This window comes from Triticum urartu, chromosome 6A (assembly GCF_056163025.1).
Source record: "Triticum urartu cultivar PI428250 chromosome 6A, HENAU_Tu73, whole genome shotgun sequence".
In the NCBI taxonomy this organism is placed as follows: domain Eukaryota; kingdom Viridiplantae; phylum Streptophyta; class Magnoliopsida; order Poales; family Poaceae; genus Triticum; species Triticum urartu.
Genome location: NC_141878.1, coordinates 584755622 through 584773915, shown reverse-complemented (window position 1 = coordinate 584773915; position 18294 = coordinate 584755622). Strand labels below are relative to the sequence as shown.

General features: G+C 44.7%; 2 protein-coding genes and 1 pseudogene across 2 annotated transcripts; all 3 read left to right on the top strand.

The window, feature by feature from the left end:
• Positions 1–4130: 4130 nt before the first annotated feature.
• Positions 4131–5637, top strand: LOC147966667 (serine/threonine-protein phosphatase 7 long form homolog). The gene is made up of 4 exons (XM_087530913.1): positions 4131–4150; positions 4725–4821; positions 4907–5494; positions 5581–5637. The coding sequence occupies exons 1-4, from the start codon at positions 4131–4133 to the stop codon at positions 5635–5637; spliced, it is 762 nt and encodes a 253-aa protein (XP_087387039.1).
• Positions 5638–5981: 344 nt separating this feature from the next.
• Positions 5982–15953, top strand: LOC147966666 (uncharacterized). The gene is made up of 5 exons (XM_087527346.1): positions 5982–6142; positions 6238–6289; positions 15014–15271; positions 15341–15439; positions 15534–15953. The coding sequence occupies exons 1-5, from the start codon at positions 5982–5984 to the stop codon at positions 15951–15953; spliced, it is 990 nt and encodes a 329-aa protein (XP_087383472.1).
• Positions 15954–16947: 994 nt separating this feature from the next.
• Positions 16948–18002, top strand: LOC125513082 (putative glutathione S-transferase GSTU6; annotated as a pseudogene).
• Positions 18003–18294: the final 292 nt, after the last annotated feature.

Here is an 18294-nt window from a genome sequence, read left to right as displayed (position 1 = left end):
TTTTTTCTTCATTTTTTATTTGATTTTTTTTCTTTTCCATTTTTTGTTTAATTTTCATTTTTTACTTCACCATTTTTTCTTTTGTTTATTTTCGTTTTCTCCGTTTCGTGTTGAATAATAGGGTGCACCCTACTTATAGAAAAAAAGAGCCGGGTTTTCTCCGAGTGTTTTTTCGCATTTTCTTTTATTTTTTCTTCTCCAGGATTTTTTCATTTGTTTCTTCAGTTTTTTTTCATTATCTTTTTCCTTTGTTTTACTTTATTTATTTTTTGGTTTTCATTTTTCCGTTTTTCTTTGTTTCTTTTTTTATCATTCTGCATTCTTATATACATATCAACATTTTTCAAATACTTTTCAACATTTCTCAAATACCTGTTCAACATTTTTATATACATGATTAACATTTTTTCAGATACCGGTTCAACAATTTTCAAATACTTGTTCAACATTTTTATACACGTGATCAACAATTTTTCAAATACTTGTTCAGAATTTTTCAAATATTTGTTCAATATTTTCGAATACTTATTCAACATTTTATATACATGATCAACATTTTTTTCAAATACTTGTTCAATATCTTTCAAATAGTTGTTCAACATTTTTTAAATACTTACTCAATATTTTTTCAAATGTTTTTTGAATAGTGGTTTCTGTAATATACATATTTATAATATTTTAAAGTGTACAAAATACATAAGTAAAATAAAAAAACGTAAAAAAATGAAAAAAGTGGATGTGGCCTCCCGCACTCGTGTGCCGGCCCAGTTCGGTCGCCCCTTCAGCGAGTCTGAAGCCGAACTCGCTGAAGGCGAGAAATAGGCATGCCCCATGGACCACCGTGGGTTTTTGCCATTAGGCCATGTAGGCCGATGGATTGCTTCAGCCCAAAAAACAAACACAAGGCCGAAGCCCAGAATGTTTCTTCGTATGGTTAATTGATGTTCCCAATTATAGTGTAGTTTCCTTGATTCGTCATACGTTGCTGAACCCATAAGAGTCGACCCATATCCCTTTTTCTCTCTCTATAAAGGGTGTTATTTATTAACTCACAATAAAGCATCAAGAGAATACAAACACAATAAACACACTCCCGATCACTGCACGACTAGAATACACACAACCAACCCCAACACGCCCACACAAAGGATAATGCTAGCAAGGACCAAAACACATGCCAAGGTGGAGGGAAATACAAAAGGAGCGGAAAAAGAGCAACATGGATCCTTGCTGAACAGTTGATGGCCCAAAGAAGACGATGCAAGCCCGCACGATCCAGACATGGACCTAGCCATGCTACTAAAAACCATGCGCACACCAGGCAAGAAGCTAATCACCAAATGTCGCATGTGGAGCCAAGAATATTTGTTGATACACAAGTGATGTTGATCGTGGAACGACAGAAGACACTACCGCAAAAATCTCACATTGGAGACGCTCTGGCGATCATTACCTTCGAAGCAAGTGTATTCGGTGGTAAATCCAGACATGGCAAATAACCCACAAACAATACACCATGGTTCGCCACTACATGTCGCCACCTTGAATCTGGCATGTGAAGCAAATACCATGGTCACGATCTACCTCCATCAACTTCGTCGAGCAATCATGACTTGGTCATTCGCATTGCCGTCAAACGTCACCAACACTGCCACCGCAAATCACCTCCTAAAGACAGATTACAACAGAGAACCATTGGTACCCACCGCCATGCATCATCTCCATTCCTCAGTCACCCAAATCAAGGCACAAGAGAGACAATGAAGTGGTGGCAGCACAATACTCCCACCAGTCCACGGGTCCCTCAAGCCAAGATCATCTTCAAAATGATGCCCCGGGAGGGTCCTGACAAAGGTGACATCGTCGTCCAATATGAGGAAATCTGCACCTCATGTTTCCCCCTAGAGCAACAGGGTTTGGGACGGGAGAAGTGCATCTTAGACGATCTATCAACATGACACCCGTTGGCACCGTCGCCATCATCTTTCGACGGGAGACTCACAACCCAATCCACCGATCGACTACGCAGGGTCGACTACCATCGGCCATCGCCACCGACAACGGATCAGGGTGTCACACAGACCACAAGCGCTCACGACACCTGGCTGCCAAACGACGCCCAAGCCACCAAAAGGTGCTTGAGCCGCCACCATTAGCTCCAAGCTAGATCTGAGTCGGACGCTTGTGCCAACTGCCATGTTTGGCTGCCACCACACCGCCTTCGCATAGCGACCATAAGGAAGGCACCAAAGTCAAGCCTGGGTAGGGGACGACCGTCGCCCCCGAGTATCATGTGGGCCGCTCTCTCTGTCAAAAGACCCACCTATTCAGATGGGGCATCTATAACAGGACAAAGCCATTTTGACACTTTTAACGAGTCAAGTGATTTTCTTTTCGCGTATTGTAGTGGTAGTAGACAAAAAATCAGCCACAATAGGAAAAGTTTAATAGTAAAATAAAACATTTATTCCTTTTAAACTGTTTTTAATATTTTTAAAATTCTAAAAAAAATAAAACCTTTTGGTGAACATATTCTTAAAAACTAAAATCATTTTTCAAAAAAGAGAACATTTTTTTGTGAACCATGAATTTTCTGAACATTTTTGGAATAATGCAAACATGTTTTAAAAATGATAATAATTTAAAATTTTCGAAAACACTTTTATAAACTGTGATTTTTAGAAAATAAAACGTAAAAATAAAAAAATAAAAGAAAAGAACAAATTTTGAGGCAAGAAAGAAATACAAAATGGAAAATCAATAATAAAAACCGGAAAAAACATGTCCCAAGACTGAAAACTGTGTAATAGGAATCTAAACGGGCCGGACCAGTAGGTGGCTGCGGCAGCGGACAGTTGTGTGATTGTCTGTCACTTTACCGCATTGAGCGGCAAATAAGATTTCTTCTGTCTACTAGACGAAGCCACAGGCCTCGATCAGCTGCTTCATGCATTGGCTGACAAGAACAATAATGTGTGTTTGATAGGGTGCATGAAGGGCGTGAGGGCAAAAGTTCCCTACCCAATTCACTTTTGGGTGTTTGGTAGCTTGCATGGAGCATTCTCAACATGCACGCGCTCTGCCTGAATACCATCATAGCATGCACGAAGAGAGAACACCCTAACCGTCATTCGCTGGTCAGCATGCACGAGCGAAGCAAGTGACTACATGTTCACAAAAAGGTCCATAACTTCAATTTTTTGTTATATTTTCAAAAAATGTTCAAAATTCCAAATTATGATTAATTTGCAAAAAAAACAGATTTTTAATTTTTTTTAATTTTCAAAAATTGTTCAGAATTTTAAAAAAAGTCATATTTGTAATATTTTCAAAATTCCAATTTTTGTAAATTTTCAAAAAATCTTCATAAATTTTGTTCATGTTTAAATAAATTGATCATGTTTTTAAAAAATATTCAAAATTCAAAATTGTTCGGCATGTCTAAATATATGTAGGCTGTCAAACAAACTCTCAGCTCAGCATGTCTCAGCACATACAACGCTACCAAACAACAGCAAATGCATGCACTAAACATGTCTATACTCAGTATGTATCAGAGGAGAATGCTACTAAACAAACTCTTACTATCTCGGATAGCATATATGCAGCGGAAGCCGGCCACAAGACAGGTTTCTTACAGTGGACATCGATGCTACCGTGACTGGCAGGTGCACTCGTGCAGCTCAGTGGGGCCGAATTTCGTGTTTTGACCCTTTTTGGTAACAATTGCAGGATCTGACCCCTGTTTGAATTTTTTTCGCGATTTGACCCTTTTTCCTACCGCCAGGGCCTCTGGCGGTAGGGTTAGATAGCCTACCGCCACGGCCCATGGCGGTAGGAAACTTATCCACGTCAGCGCGCGGAGACGGCGCCGTCCCCCTCCGTCGCACCCTACCGCCAGGGGCCCTGGCGGTAGGATGTCTAACCCTGCCATTGGGGGCCCTGGCGGTAGGGTCCGGGCAGTTATTTGCGCAGAAAACCCCGCGCCCCTGCCCATCTCCCCACCCCTCCCCCTCCCCCCGTCGGCAGTTGCTCATATTCTCCCCCAAGTCGCCCCTCTCTCCCTCTCTCATCTCCTCCACTCCTCCCCTTGGATCTTCACCGATTCTTCACCGTTTTGGCGGATCGAGATGGCCCCGAGGAGAGAACCGTAAGCTCCTCCGATCCCTCCAATTAGTTTTTGCAAACTTGCTTCCGATTCGACGCATTATTTTCTTGAAATCCCTCATGTTTTTGAACTTAGATTGGATTTTTTTTCACCTAAGATTGATTGTAGTTGTAGTTCTTAGTTCTTTAGTAAGTAGTGGTATTGGATATGAACTCTAATCAATAGTTCATATGTTAGTGTGAAGATGAACCCTAGTTCATAATTTTTTTTGTTAAAAAAATTATGATGTAATGTTGATATGGGGATGAACCCTAGTTTGATGATGCATGTTGATACGATGATATGGTTTAGTGTGAATATGAACCCTAGTTTGATGATGCATGTTGATATGATGATATGAAGATGTTGTTTGGAAAAAAATATTTGAAAATATGATGATATGATGTATGTTGGAGGATTTTTTTGATATGATGCATGTTGATATGATTTGATCCATCATGTGTAGTAGATGTTGTTGGAGGAATATGCTTAAAATTTTATTTTGATATGATTTGAATTCATTTTTATTTATGTATGCTTATGCTTATGGTGCTTTTGTTTATGAAACTCTATTAAGGTGGCCACCTCTTGCGGACAACATCGGCCAACGGTACTCCATGCTGGACTGGGCATTCGACAAGGGTCATCGTGCCCGTTTCATAGAGAACAGAGAGGTAAGTGATATGAAAGAAATTTTGATCAAAGTTCTTGGATTAATGAAAATGATTTCCTAACTTTTTGGCGTTCACTTTTTGACAGACGCTCCAGCCACTGCGCATGAGGGGTCACGGGGTTCATGGGCATATGGACTACGACGAGCGCTACGCGCCGTTCTTCAAGAAAGCCCATCTGTTGGGTTTCATGCTGCAGTTCAAGCGTCAGCCGCCGACGCTTGTCCACGCGGCTCTCACAGCTCTGATTGACCGTTGGAGACCGGAGACCCATTCTTTCCATCTGCCATGCGGGGAGATGACGGTGACCCTAGAGGACTGGGGGATGATTACTGCAATGCCGATCGAGGGTCATGCACTCACCGGTCGAGTGGAGAGGGCCAACTGGCAGGAGAGGGTCACCACCCTCATCGGCGACTGCCCCGGTGCCAAGAGTAACCGTACATCCGGTGTGCCGTTGATCTGGCTCTCGGAGCACCGGAAGACATGCCCCCAAGGCGCAGATGAGGCGACTGTGGAGTTGTACGCGAGGGCCTATCTGTGGTATATTCTCTCGGAGGTCGTGTTTCCAGACAGCTTCGAGAACTCTGCCAACTGGGCGTTTCTGTTCTTCCTAGCGGACTGGGATGCAGGGTACAGTTGGGGGACGACATCTCTCGCCTACCTATACCGTTCGGTAAGAGAGTGTCTAATTGCGTACCTACCTAGGAAAGTGTGTCCATGACATTTTCTTATATCTGATCCTCATTTGATGTTTTGCAGCTTGACGATGCAACGCAGAGGACGGGAGACAAGTCCAATATGGGTGGCTTTGTCTAGGCCTTCTCCATTTGGATGTGGGAGCGGCTGCCGGTGGGGCGTCCAGAGAAGTTGCGAAGACGCCCATGGGAAGACTATGGCGAAGAAGGCGACGAGACTCGAAACCCCACCGTAGCTTACGAGTGGGACGTTGTCAAACTCTACACGGGCCTAAACAAGACTTTGTACAAGACATACACCAACGAGTTGGACGCTTTGACGCATACGCAGGTATATGAACTCGCCCAACACCTTTCTCTTTGATTCCACTATTGACCGAGAGTGCGAACTTACCAAGGTATATGTAATAGGTAATTTGGTGCCCGTATCGACAAGAACGACAGTGGGACTTTGATCTGAACGTGATGTGCGATGCGGACCGTGGTCTCTGGCGGTGCATCGTGCCCATGATCTGTGTGTACGCTGTCGAGTGGCATTTGCCACAACGCGTGGCCACGCAGTTTGGGATTTATCAGCATACCCCACCGGGCCGGCCCACCGATACCGGTGGCCACGCGCTCCACCTGTGAGCTCTTTGTTCTCCGTGAGATTATCATGTTTGTTGTTGCTTATGATGATCTCATTGCGCTTATGATGATTCTTGTTGCTTATGCCTTGCAGGATGAGCCGGCAGAAGAATCAGTCGATCACAGACTGGGGAGAGGAGCATAAGACTCATTGAAGGAAATATGCCCTAGAGGCAATAATAAAGTTATTATTTATTTCCTTATAATCATGATAAATGTTTATTATTCATGCTAGAATTGTATTAACCGGAAACATAATACATGTGTGAATACATAGACAAACAAAGTGTCACTAGTATGCCTCTACTTGACTAGCTCGTTAATCAAAGATGGTTATGTTTCCTAACCATGAACAATGAGTTGTTATTTGATTAACGAGGTCACATCATTAGTTGAATGATCTGATTGACATGACCCATTCCATTAGCTTAGCACACGATCGTTTAGTATGTTGCTATTGCTTTCTTCATGACTTATACATGTTCCTATGACTATGAGATTATGCAACTCCCGTTTGCCGGAGGAACACTTTGGGTGCTACCAAACGTCACAACGTAACTGGGTGATTATAAAGGAGAATTACAGGTGTCTCCGAAGGTAGATGTTGGGTTGGCGTATATCGAGATTAGGATTTGTCACTCCGAATTGTCGGAGAGGTATCTCTGGGCCCTCTCGGTAATACACATCACATAAGCGTTGCAAGCATTACAACTAATATGTTAGTTGTGAGATGATGTATTACGGAACGAGTAAAGAGACTTGCCGGTAACGAGATTGAACTAGGTATTGGATACCGACGATCGAATCTCGGGCAAGTAACATACCGATGACAAAGGGAACAACGTATGTTGTTATGCGGTCTGACCGATAAAGATCTTCGTAGAATATGTAGGAGCCAATATGGGCATCCAGGTCCTGCTATTGGTTATTGACCGGAGACGTGTCTCAGTCATGTCTACATTGTTCTCGAACCCGTAGGGTCCGCACGCTTAAGGTTACGATGACAGTTATATTATGAGTTTATGCATTTTGATGTACCGAAGGTTTTTCGGAGTCCCGGATGTGATCATGGACATGACGAGGAGTCTCAAAATGGTCGAGACGTAAAGATTGATATATTGGAAGCCTATGTTTGGATATCGGATGTGTTCCGGGTGAAATCGGGATTTTACCGGAATACCGGGAGGGTTACCGGAACCCCCCGGGAGCTATATGGGCCATAGTGGGCCTTGGTGGAAAAGAGAAGAGGCTGCCCTAGATGGGCTGTGCGCCTCCCCCTTCCCCTAGTCCTATTAGGACTAGGAGAGGTGGCCGGCCCCCTCCTCCTCTTTTCCCCCTCCGCGAATCCTATTCCGACTAGGATTGGGGGGGGGGGAATCCTACTCCTAGAGGGAGTAGGACTCTCCTGTGCCCTCCTCCTTGGCCGGCCATCCTCCCTCCCTCTACTCCTTTATATACGGAGGCAGGGGGCACCTCTAGACACACAAGTTGATCCACGTGATCTATTCCTTAGCCGTGTGCGGTGCCCCCTGCCACCATATACCTCGATAATACTGTAGCGGAGTTTAGGCGAAGCCCTGCTGCTATAGTACATCAAGATCGTCACCACGCCGTCGTGCTGATGGAACTCTTCCCCGACACTTTGCTGGATCGGAGTCCGGGGATCGTCATCGAGCTGAACGTGTGCTCGAACTCGGAGGTGCCGTAGTTTCGGTGCTTGATCGGTTGGATCGTGAAGACGTACGACTACTTCCTCTACGTCGTGTCATCGCTTCTGCAGTCGGTCTGTGTTGGGTACGTAGACAACACTCTCCCCCTCGTTGCTATGCATCACATGATCTTGCGTGTGCGTAGGAAATTTTTTGAAATTACTACGAAACCCAACAGTGGCATCCGAGCCAGGTTATTTATGTTGATGTTATATGCACGAGTAGAACACAAGTGAGTTGTGGACGATACAAGTCATACTGCCTACCAGCATGTCATACTTTGGTTCGGCGGTATTGTTGGACGAGACGACCCGGACCAACCTTACGCGTACGCTTACGCGAGACCGGTTCCCTCGACGTGCTTTGCACAGAGATGGCTTGCGGGCGACTGTCTCTCCAACTTTAGTTGAACCAAGTATGGCTACGCCCGGTCCTTGCGAAGGTTAAAACGGAGTCTATTTGACAAACTATCGTTGTGGTTTTGATGCGTAGGTGAGATTGGTTCTTACTTAAGCCCGTAGCAGCCACGTAAAACTTGCAACAACAAAGTAGAGGACGTCTAACTTGTTTTTGCAGGGCATGTTGTAATGTGATATGGTCAAGGCATGATGCTGAATTTATTGTATGAGATGATCATGTTTTGTAACCGAGTTATCGGCAACTGGCAGGAGCCATATGATTGTCGCTTTATTGTATGCAATGCAATCGCGATGTAATGCTTTACCTTATTACTAAACGGTAGTGATAGTCGTGGAAGCATAAGATTGGCGAGACGACAACGATGCTACGATGGAGATCAAGGTGTCGCGCCGGTGACGATGGTGATCATGACGGTGCTTCGGAGATGGAGATCACATGCACAAGATGATGATGGCCATATCATATCACTTATATTGATTGCATGTGATGTTTATCTTTTATGCATCTTATCTTGCTTTGATTGACGGTAGCATTATAAGATGATCTCTCACTAAATTATCAAGAAGTGTTCTCCCTGAGTATGCACCGTTGCGAAAGTTCTTCGTGCTGAGACACCACGTGATGATCGGGTGTGATAGGCTCTACGTTCAAATACAACGGGTGCAAAACAGTTGCGCACGCAGAATACTCAGGTTATACTTGACGAGCCAAGCATATACAGATATGGCCTCGGAACACGGAGACCGAAAGGTCGAGCGTGAATCATATAGTAGATATGATCAACATAATGATGTTCACCGATGAAACTACTCCATCTCACGTGATGATCGGACATGGTTTAGTTGATTTGGATCACGTGATCACTTAGAGGATTAGAGGGATGTCTATCTAAGTGGGAGTTCTTAAGTAATATGATTAATTGAACTTAAATTTATCATGAACTTAGTCCCTGATAGTATCTTGCTTGTTTATGTTGATTGTAGATAGATGGCTCGTGCTGTTGTTCCGTTGAATTTTAATGCGTTCCTTGAGAAAGGAAAGTTGAAAGATGATGGTAGCAATTACACGGACTGGGTCCGTAACTTGAGGATTATCCTCATTGCTGCATAGAAGAATTACGTCCTGGAAGCACCGCTGGGTGCCAGGCCTGCTGCTGGAGCAACGCCAGATGTTATGAACGTCTGGCAGAGCAAAGCTGATGACTACTCGATAGTTCAGTGTGCCATGCTTTACGGCTTAGAATCGGGACTTCAACGACGTTTTGAACGTCATGGAGCATATGAGATGTTCCAGGAGTTGAAGTTGATATTTCAAGCAAATGCCCGGATTGAGAGATATGAAGTCTCCAATAAGTTCTATAGCTGCAAGATGGAGGAGAACAGTTCTGTCAGTGAGCATATACTCAAAATGTCTGGGTATAATAATCACTTAATTCAATTGGGAGTTAATCTTCCAGATGATTGCGTCATTGACAGAATTCTCCAATCACTGCCACCAAGCTACAAGAGCTTCGTGATGAACTATAATATGCAAGGGATGAACAAGACTATTCCCGAGCTCTTCGCGATGCTGAAAGCTGCGGAGGTAGAAATCAAGAAAGAGCATCAAGTGTTGATGGTCAACAAGACCACTAGTTTCAAGAAAAAGGGCAAAGGAAAGAAGAAGGGGAACTTCAAGAAGAACGGCAAGCCAGTTGCTGCTCAAGAGAAGAAACCCAAGTCTGGACCTAAGCCTGAAACTGAGTGCTTCTACTGCAAGCAGACTGGTCATTGGAAGCGGAACTGCCCCAAGTATTTGGTGGATAAGAAGGATGGCAAAGTGAACAAAGGTATATGTGATATACATGTTATTGATGTGTACCTTACTAATGCTCGCAGTAGCACCTGGGTATTTGATACTGGTTCTGTTGCTAATATTTGCAACTCGAAACAGGGGCTACGGATTAAGCGAAGATTGGCTAAGGACGAGGTGACGATGCGCGTGGGAAACGGTTCCAAAGTCGATGTGATCGCGGTCGGCACACTACCTCTACATCTACCTTCGGGATTAATATTAGACCTAAATAATTGTTATTTGGTGCCAGCGATGAGCATGAACATTATATCTGGATCTTGTTTAATGCGAGACGGTTATTCATTTAAATCAGACAATAATGGTTGTTCTATTTATATGAGTAATATCTTCTATGGTCATGCACCCTTGAAGAGTGGTCTATTTTTATTGAATCTCGATAGTAGTAATACACATATTCATAATGTTGAAGCCAAAAGATGCAGAGTTGATAATGAAAGTGCAACTTATTTGTGGCACTGTCGTTTAGGTCATATCGGTATAAAGCGCATGAAGAAACTCAATACTGATAGACTTTTGGAACCACTTGATTATGAATCACTTGGTACTTGCGAACCGTGCCTCATGGGCAAGATGACTAAAACACCGTTCTCCGGTACTATGGAGAGAGCAACAGATTTGTTGGAAATCATACATACCGATGTATGTGGTCCGATGAATATTGAGGCTCGTGGCGGATATCGTTATTTTCTCACCTTCACAGATGATTTAAGCAGATATGGGTATATTTACTTAATGAAACATAAATATGAAACATTTGAAAGGTTCAAAGAATTTCAGAGTGAAGTTGAAAATCATCGTAACAAGAAAATAAAGTTTCTACGATCTGATCGTGGAGGAGAATATTTGAGTTACGAGTTTGGTGTACATTTGAAAAACTGTGGAATAGTTTCGCAACTCACGCCACCCGGAACACCACAACGTAATGGTGTGTCCGAACGTCGTAATCGTACTTTACTAGATATGGTGCGATCTATGATGTCTCTTACTGATTTACCGCTATCATTTTGGGGTTATGCTTTAGAGACGGCCGCATTCACGTTAAATAGGGCACCATCAAAATCCGTTGAGACGACGCCTTATGAACTATGGTTTGGCAAGAAACCAAAGTTGTCGTTTCTGAAAGTTTGGGGCTGCGATGCTTATGTGAAAAAGCTTCAACCTGATAAGCTCGAACCCAAATCAGAGAAATGTGTCTTCATAGGATATCCAAAGAAAACTATTGGATACACCTTCTATCACAGATCCGAAGGAAAGACTTTTGTTGCTAAATTCAGAAACTTTCTTGAGAAGGAGTTTCTCTCGAAAGAAGTGAGTGGGAGGAAAGTAGAACTTGACGAGGTAACTGTACCTACTCCCTTGTTGGAAAGTAGTACGTCACAGAAAATTGTTTCTGCGACACCTACACCAATAAGTGAGGAAGTTAATGATAATGATCATGAAACTTCAGAACAAGATACTACTGAACCTCGTAGATCAACCAGAGTAAGATCCGCACCAGAGTGGTACGGTAATCCAGTTCTGGAAGTCATGCTACTAGATCATGATGAACCTACGAACTATGAAGAAGCGATGGTGAGCCCAGATTCCGCAAAGTGGCTTGAAGCCATGAAATCTGAGATGGGTTCCATGTATGAGAACAAAGTATGGACTTTGGTTGACTTGCCCGATGATCGGCAAGCAATTGAGAATAAATGAATCTTCAAGAAGAAGACTGACGCTGATGGTAATGTTACTGTCTACAAAGCTCGACTTGTCGCGAAAGGTTTTCGACAAGTTCAATGGATTGACTACGATGAGACCTTCTCACCCGTAGCGATGCTTAAGTCCGTCCGAATCATGTTAGCGATAGCCACATTTTATGATTATGAAATTTGGCAGATGGATGTCAAAACTGCATTCCTGAATGGATTTCTGGAAGAAGAGTTGTATATGATGCAACCGGAAGGTTTTGTCGATCCAAAGGGAGCTAACAAAGTGTGCAAGCTCCAGCGATCCATTTATGGATTGGTGCAAGCCTCTCGGAGTTGGAATAAACGATTTGATAGTGTGATCAAAGCATTTGGTTTTATACAGACTTTCAGAGAAGCCTGTATTTACAAGAAAGTGAGTGGGAGCTCTGTAGCATTTCTGATATTATATGTGGATGACATATTGCTAATTGGAAATGATATAGAATTTCTGGATAGCATAAAGGGATACTTGAATAAAAGTTTTTCAATGAAATACCTCGGTGAAGCTGCTTACATATTAGGTATTAAGATCTATAGAGATAGATCAAGACGCTTAATTGGATTTTCACAAAGCACATATCTTGACAAAATTTTGAAGAAGTTCAAAATGGATCAAGCAAAGAAAGGGTTCTTGCCTGTGTTACAAGGTGTGAAGTTGAGTAAGACTCAATGCCCGACCACTGCAGAAGGTAGAGAGAATATGAAAGATGTTCCCTATGCATCAGCCATAGGATCTATCATGTATGCAATGCTGTGTACCAGACCTGATGTGTGCCTTGCTATAAGTTTAGCAGGGAGGTACCAAAGTAATCCAGGAGTGGATCACTGGACAGCGGTCAAGAACATCCTGGAATACCTGAAAAGGACTAAGGATATGTTTCTCGTATATGGAGGTGAAAAAGAGCTCACCGTAAAAGGTTACGTTGATGCAAGCTTTGACACTGATCCGGACGATTCTAAATCGCAAACCGGATATGTGTTTACATTAAACGGTGGAGCTGTCAGTTGGTGCAGTTCTAAACAAAGCGTCGTAGCGGGATCTACTTGTGAAGCGGAGTACATAGCTGCTTCGGAAGCAGCGAACGAAGGAGTCTGGATGAAGGAGTTCATATCCGATCTAGGTGTCATACCTAATGCATCGGGTCCAATGAAAATCTTTTGTGACAATACTGGTGCAATTGCCTTGGCAAAGGAATCCAGATTTCACAAAAGGACCAAACACATCAAGAGACGCTTCAACTCCATCCGGGATCTAGTCCAGGTGGGAGACATAGAGATTTGCAAGATACATACGGATCTGAATGTTGCAGACCCGTTGACTAAGCCTCTTCCACGAGCAAAACATGATCAGCACCAAAGCTCCATGGGTGTTAGAATCATTACAATGTAATCTAGATTATTGACTCTAGTGCAAGTGGGAGACTGAAGGAAATATGCCCTAGAGGCAATAATAAAGTTATTATTTATTTCCTTATAATCATGATAAATGTTTATTATTCATGCTAGAATTGTATTAACCGGAAACATAATACATGTGTGAATACATAGACAAACAAAGTGTCACTAGTATGCCTCTACTTGACTAGCTCGTTAATCAAAGATGGTTATGTTTCCTAACCATGAACAATGAGTTGTTATTTGATTAACGAGGTCACATCATTAGTTGAATGATCTGATTGACATGACCCATTCCATTAGCTTAGCACACGATCGTTTAGTATGTTGCTATTGCTTTCTTCATGACTTATACATGTTCCTATGACTATGAGATTATGCAACTCCCGTTTGCCGGAGGAACACTTTGGGTGCTACCAAATGTCACAACGTAACTGGGTGATTATAAAGGAGCATTACAGGTGTCTCCGAAGGTAGATGTTGGGTTGGCGTATATCGAGATTAGGATTTGTCACTCCGAATTGTCGGAGAGGTATCTCTGGGCCCTCTCGGTAATACACATCACATAAGCCTTGCAAGCATTACAACTAATATGTTAGTTGTGAGATGATGTATTACGGAACGAGTAAAGAGACTTGCCAGTAACGAGATTGAACTAGGTATTGGATACCGACGATCGAATCTCGGGCAAGTAACATACCGATGACAAAGGGAACAACGTATGTTGTTATGCGGTCTGACCGATAAAGATCTTCGTAGAATATGTAGGAGCCAATATGGGCATCCAGGTCCCGCTATTGGTTATTGACCGGAGACGTGTCTCAGTCATGTCTACATTGTTCTCGAACCCGTAGGGTCCGCACGCTTAAGGTTACGATGACAGTTATATTATGAGTTTATGCATTTTGATGTACCGAAGGTTGTTCGGAGTCCCGGATGTGATCATGGACATGACGAGGAGTCTCGAAATGGTCGAGACGTAAATATTGATATATTGGAAGCCTATGTTTGGATATCGGATGTGTTCCGGGTGAAATCGGGATTTTACCGGAATACCGGGAGGGTTACCGGAACCCCCCGGGAGCTATATGGGCCATAGTGGGCCTTGGTGGAAAAGAGAAGAGGCTGCCCTAGATGGGCTGTGCGCCTCCCCCTTCCCCTAGTCCTATTAGGACTAGGAGAGGTGGCCGGCCCCCTCCTCCTCTTTCCCCCTCCGCGAATCCTATTCCGACTAGGATTGGGGGGGGGGGGGAATCCTACTCCTAGAGGGAGTAGGACTCTCCTGTGCCCTCCTCCTTGGCCGGCCAGCCTCCCTCCCTCTACTCCTTTATATACGGAGGCAGGGGGCACCTCTAGACACACAAGTTGATCCACGTGATCTATTCCTTAGCCGTGTGCGGTGCCCCCTGCCATCACATACCTCGATAATACTGTAGCGGAGTTTAGGCGAAGCCCTGCTGCTGTAGTACATCAAGATCGTCACCACGCCGTCGTGCTGACGGAACTCTTCCCCGACACTTTGCTGGATCGGAGTCCGGGGATCGTCATCGAGCTGAACGTGTGCTTGAACTCGGAGGTGCCATAGTTTCGGTGCTTGATCGGTTGGATCGTGAAGACGTACGACTACTTCCTCTACGTCGTGTCATCGCTTCCGCAGTCGGTCTGCGTTGGGTACGTAGACAATACTCTCCCCCTCGTTGCTATGCATCACATGATCTTGCGTGTGCGTAGGAAATTTTTTGAAATTACTACGAAACCCAACACTCATGTGGAGGCGTGGCACCGACGGAGGTACCGTAAAGACGTGGAGAGGAGAGTGACTAACTGGGATGATTACCTGGGCCGACATATGAGGTGGTACGATGATGGCCAGAAGCACCGTCTTCGTCTCAGGCCTCGATGGACGGCGGAAGACATCGCGGAGCTGGAGTGGGCTGACCTTGATGAACAGGCATACGAGACCGGCATCAGAGACATGCACAGTGGATTTAGGGAGTTTGCACCCCTCATCAACAGAGTGGTAAGTTCGAACCGACGGTTGATTTTAAAATATTTTATTCTTCATCGTGACTGACTTATGCCGTTGTAGTCCGGTGAGCTGAACAGATGCATCTTCGATGCCTCAGATGCACTAGGTGATCTTCCCGGGAGCGTAGAATCGGATACCAGAGTCAGGGGGGCGATGAAGGTACAATTTCAGCCTCCTCGAAACAGATGCATCTTGTTCACTTGCAATCAGTTGATCTGATACTTATTATGACCTTGCTTCATTATGAGTGTAGAAGTTCGTGCAGCGTTGTCGCAAGCTGGTAGGGCTGCTTGGGTGTGCTGGAGCTGGTTCAGTTGAAGCTTATCAGCCTGTAGCCGCACAGGGTCTCATCGGCTCATCGATCCATGCTCCCTCGTCATCTAGGTTGGTTGGGGAGGAGGAGGAGGAGGAGGAGGAGGAGGCCACATATGAAGAAGGGGAGGAGGAGGATGAGAGCAACGGGGAGGAGGAGTACGATGAAGATTATGGACCTCCACCAACTCAAACATCTCAAGCATCTCAGCTGCCGAAGAAGAGGAATCCGAAGAAGAAGGATTTGCTGAGTCTGGACCCTTTCCAGAGACCGGTTCCTCGACGGCCCAAGAAGAAGACCGAAGAGACTCGTTCAAAGAGTACCGAGGACCGTACCTCCAAGAGGGGAAGGAGCAACTGATTATGCTCTTCGATAGTTGGCTCTTTTAGTTTGGTTGAACTTCGTTTGGTTGAACTTGTCTAGTGGTTATGAAACTACGTGGAACTATGTGTTTGCTATTTGTGGATCTATGTGTTTGCTATTTGTGAAACTATGTGGAACTCCGTTTACTAATTAGTTGAAGTTCGTTTGAAATGTTCTATGCACTTCAAATTTGTTAATGTGTATGTGATGCCCAAGTTTAATTGTTTGAGATCTGTGATATTGTTGTCATATTTGTGAAACTTGCTATAATATTACTGTCATATTGAATTTGAAAAGAAGCAAGCAAATGAACTTAAAATCATAAAACACAGGACCCTACTGCCAAGGACCCTGGCGGTAGGGTCAGACAACCTACCGCCAGGGCCCTTCCATTCTTCGTTACAGAAACTTTGCACTAAAAACATAGGACCCTACCGCCATGGGCTCTGGCGGTAGGGTCGCACAGCCTACCGCCAGGGCCCTTAAATTCTTCGTTACAGAAACATTACACTGAAAACACAGGACCCTACCGCCATGGTCTTTGGCGGTAGGGTCGCACATGCTACCGCCAGGGCCTCTGGCGGTAGGTACTTATCCACGTCAGCGCAGTCAAACGGCCGCCGTCCCCCTCCGTCGCACCCCTACCGCCATGGGCCGTGGCGGTAGGCTATCTAACCCTACCGCCAGGGGCCCTGGCGGTAGCAAAAGGGTCAAATCTCAAAAATTTTAGCAACAGGGATCAGATCCTGAAATTCTTTCCAAAAAGGATCAAAACACGAAATTCGGCCGCTCAGTGGAGATATAGGACCCTCTCTGGAAGCAACGAATGATTGGCGGGGGCAAACGCACATGACAACAGAGCAAGTACTCCACACAACTTTATTTGGAAAGAGACGGGCTCGCTTTGGAGCTACCAATCGCCCTGGTTACAAATCAAACAAACACGATTATATACAAAGAGTACCTACGTACGTGTGCACGCACATACGCCATGGCGCTTCATGGGCTCGCTTTTCCTCGGGTCGCCCTGCTGGCAGCACCCACGAGTCCGCCGGTAACAGCCGGACTACGGTCAAGCCCACGCTTCCTGCATTCCTCACCATCTGGCGTCTGCGAACCGCAAGCTCATCGTTTGCTCGTCCTCCACTCCCTACTCGGCAACCGGCGGCAAGGTATGTACGGTATAGTTGTGCTCAAAATGTATATATGTTCCCTCCGTCATTTAGTTCCGGCGTAGGAAGAAGGGGCAGCAAGGGGAGATGCGCAAGAGCTAAAGCTTCTGGGGACATGGAGGGGACCATTCGCGCTGCGAGTGAGGCTCGCGCTCAACTTCAAGGGTTTGAGCTACGAGTACCACGAAGAGGACCTTGCCAACAAGAGTGACCTTCTCCTCGTGTCAAACCCGGTGAACAAGAAGGTGCCCGTGCTCATCCACAACGGCGTGCCCATCTGCGAATCGCTCGCCATCTTGGAGTACACTGACGAGGTCTACCGTGGGATGGGACCATCCCTCCTCCCCGCCGACGCCTACCAACGTGCTAGGGCTCGATTCTGGGCAGCCTACGTTGACAACAAGGTTCACCATTTATTACCATTACTGGTGCATGTGCTAGTTTTATTAGTTTGTCAATGTAGTTCGTAATATATATTGTTTGTGTATATGCATATGTGTTTGCAGCTAGTTGCACCATGGTGGAAGATGTTTGCGTGGGCAAGACAGACAAGGAGAAAGACAAAGGGACGAAGCAAACGCTTGCAGGGGTGGAGATGCTAGAGGGGGCCTTGAGGGAATGCTCCAAGGGGAAGCCGTTCTTTGGAGGAGACAACATCGGCTATGTTGACGCTGTGTTGGGTGGTATGGTCGCATGGATGCAAGGAACCAAGGTGCTCTGTGGTGTGGAGCTTCTTCACGCCACCAAGACACCGCTTCTGCTGGCATAGATGGTGCGCTTTGGCAAACTAGAACTTGCCAAGGTGGTTCTGTGATAAGTCGATAGGTTGGTCGAGTTTGCAAAGATGAAACGAGCCCAAACGACTCTAATCTAAGATGTTTGAATAGTCCAAGAATAGCTGACGATCTTAAAAGGAGTGCACAGAAGTAGTCATGACACCGAATTATTATTGTTCTCTCTCATATGTTTCTTGTGCAATGTAGAGTGTTACTATTCAGACAACCTAGTATTTTGGAGTTCAATCATCTACACATTATTCCCCTCCTAGTACAAGTAGTGCGGTGTCGATAAGTTGTGAGTTTTATGGAGTAGAAGGATTTTTGAAACATATCTCCTATCCCCCTTCCCACATTAGTTCAGACTTTTGGAGTAACTGGACGGAGCAT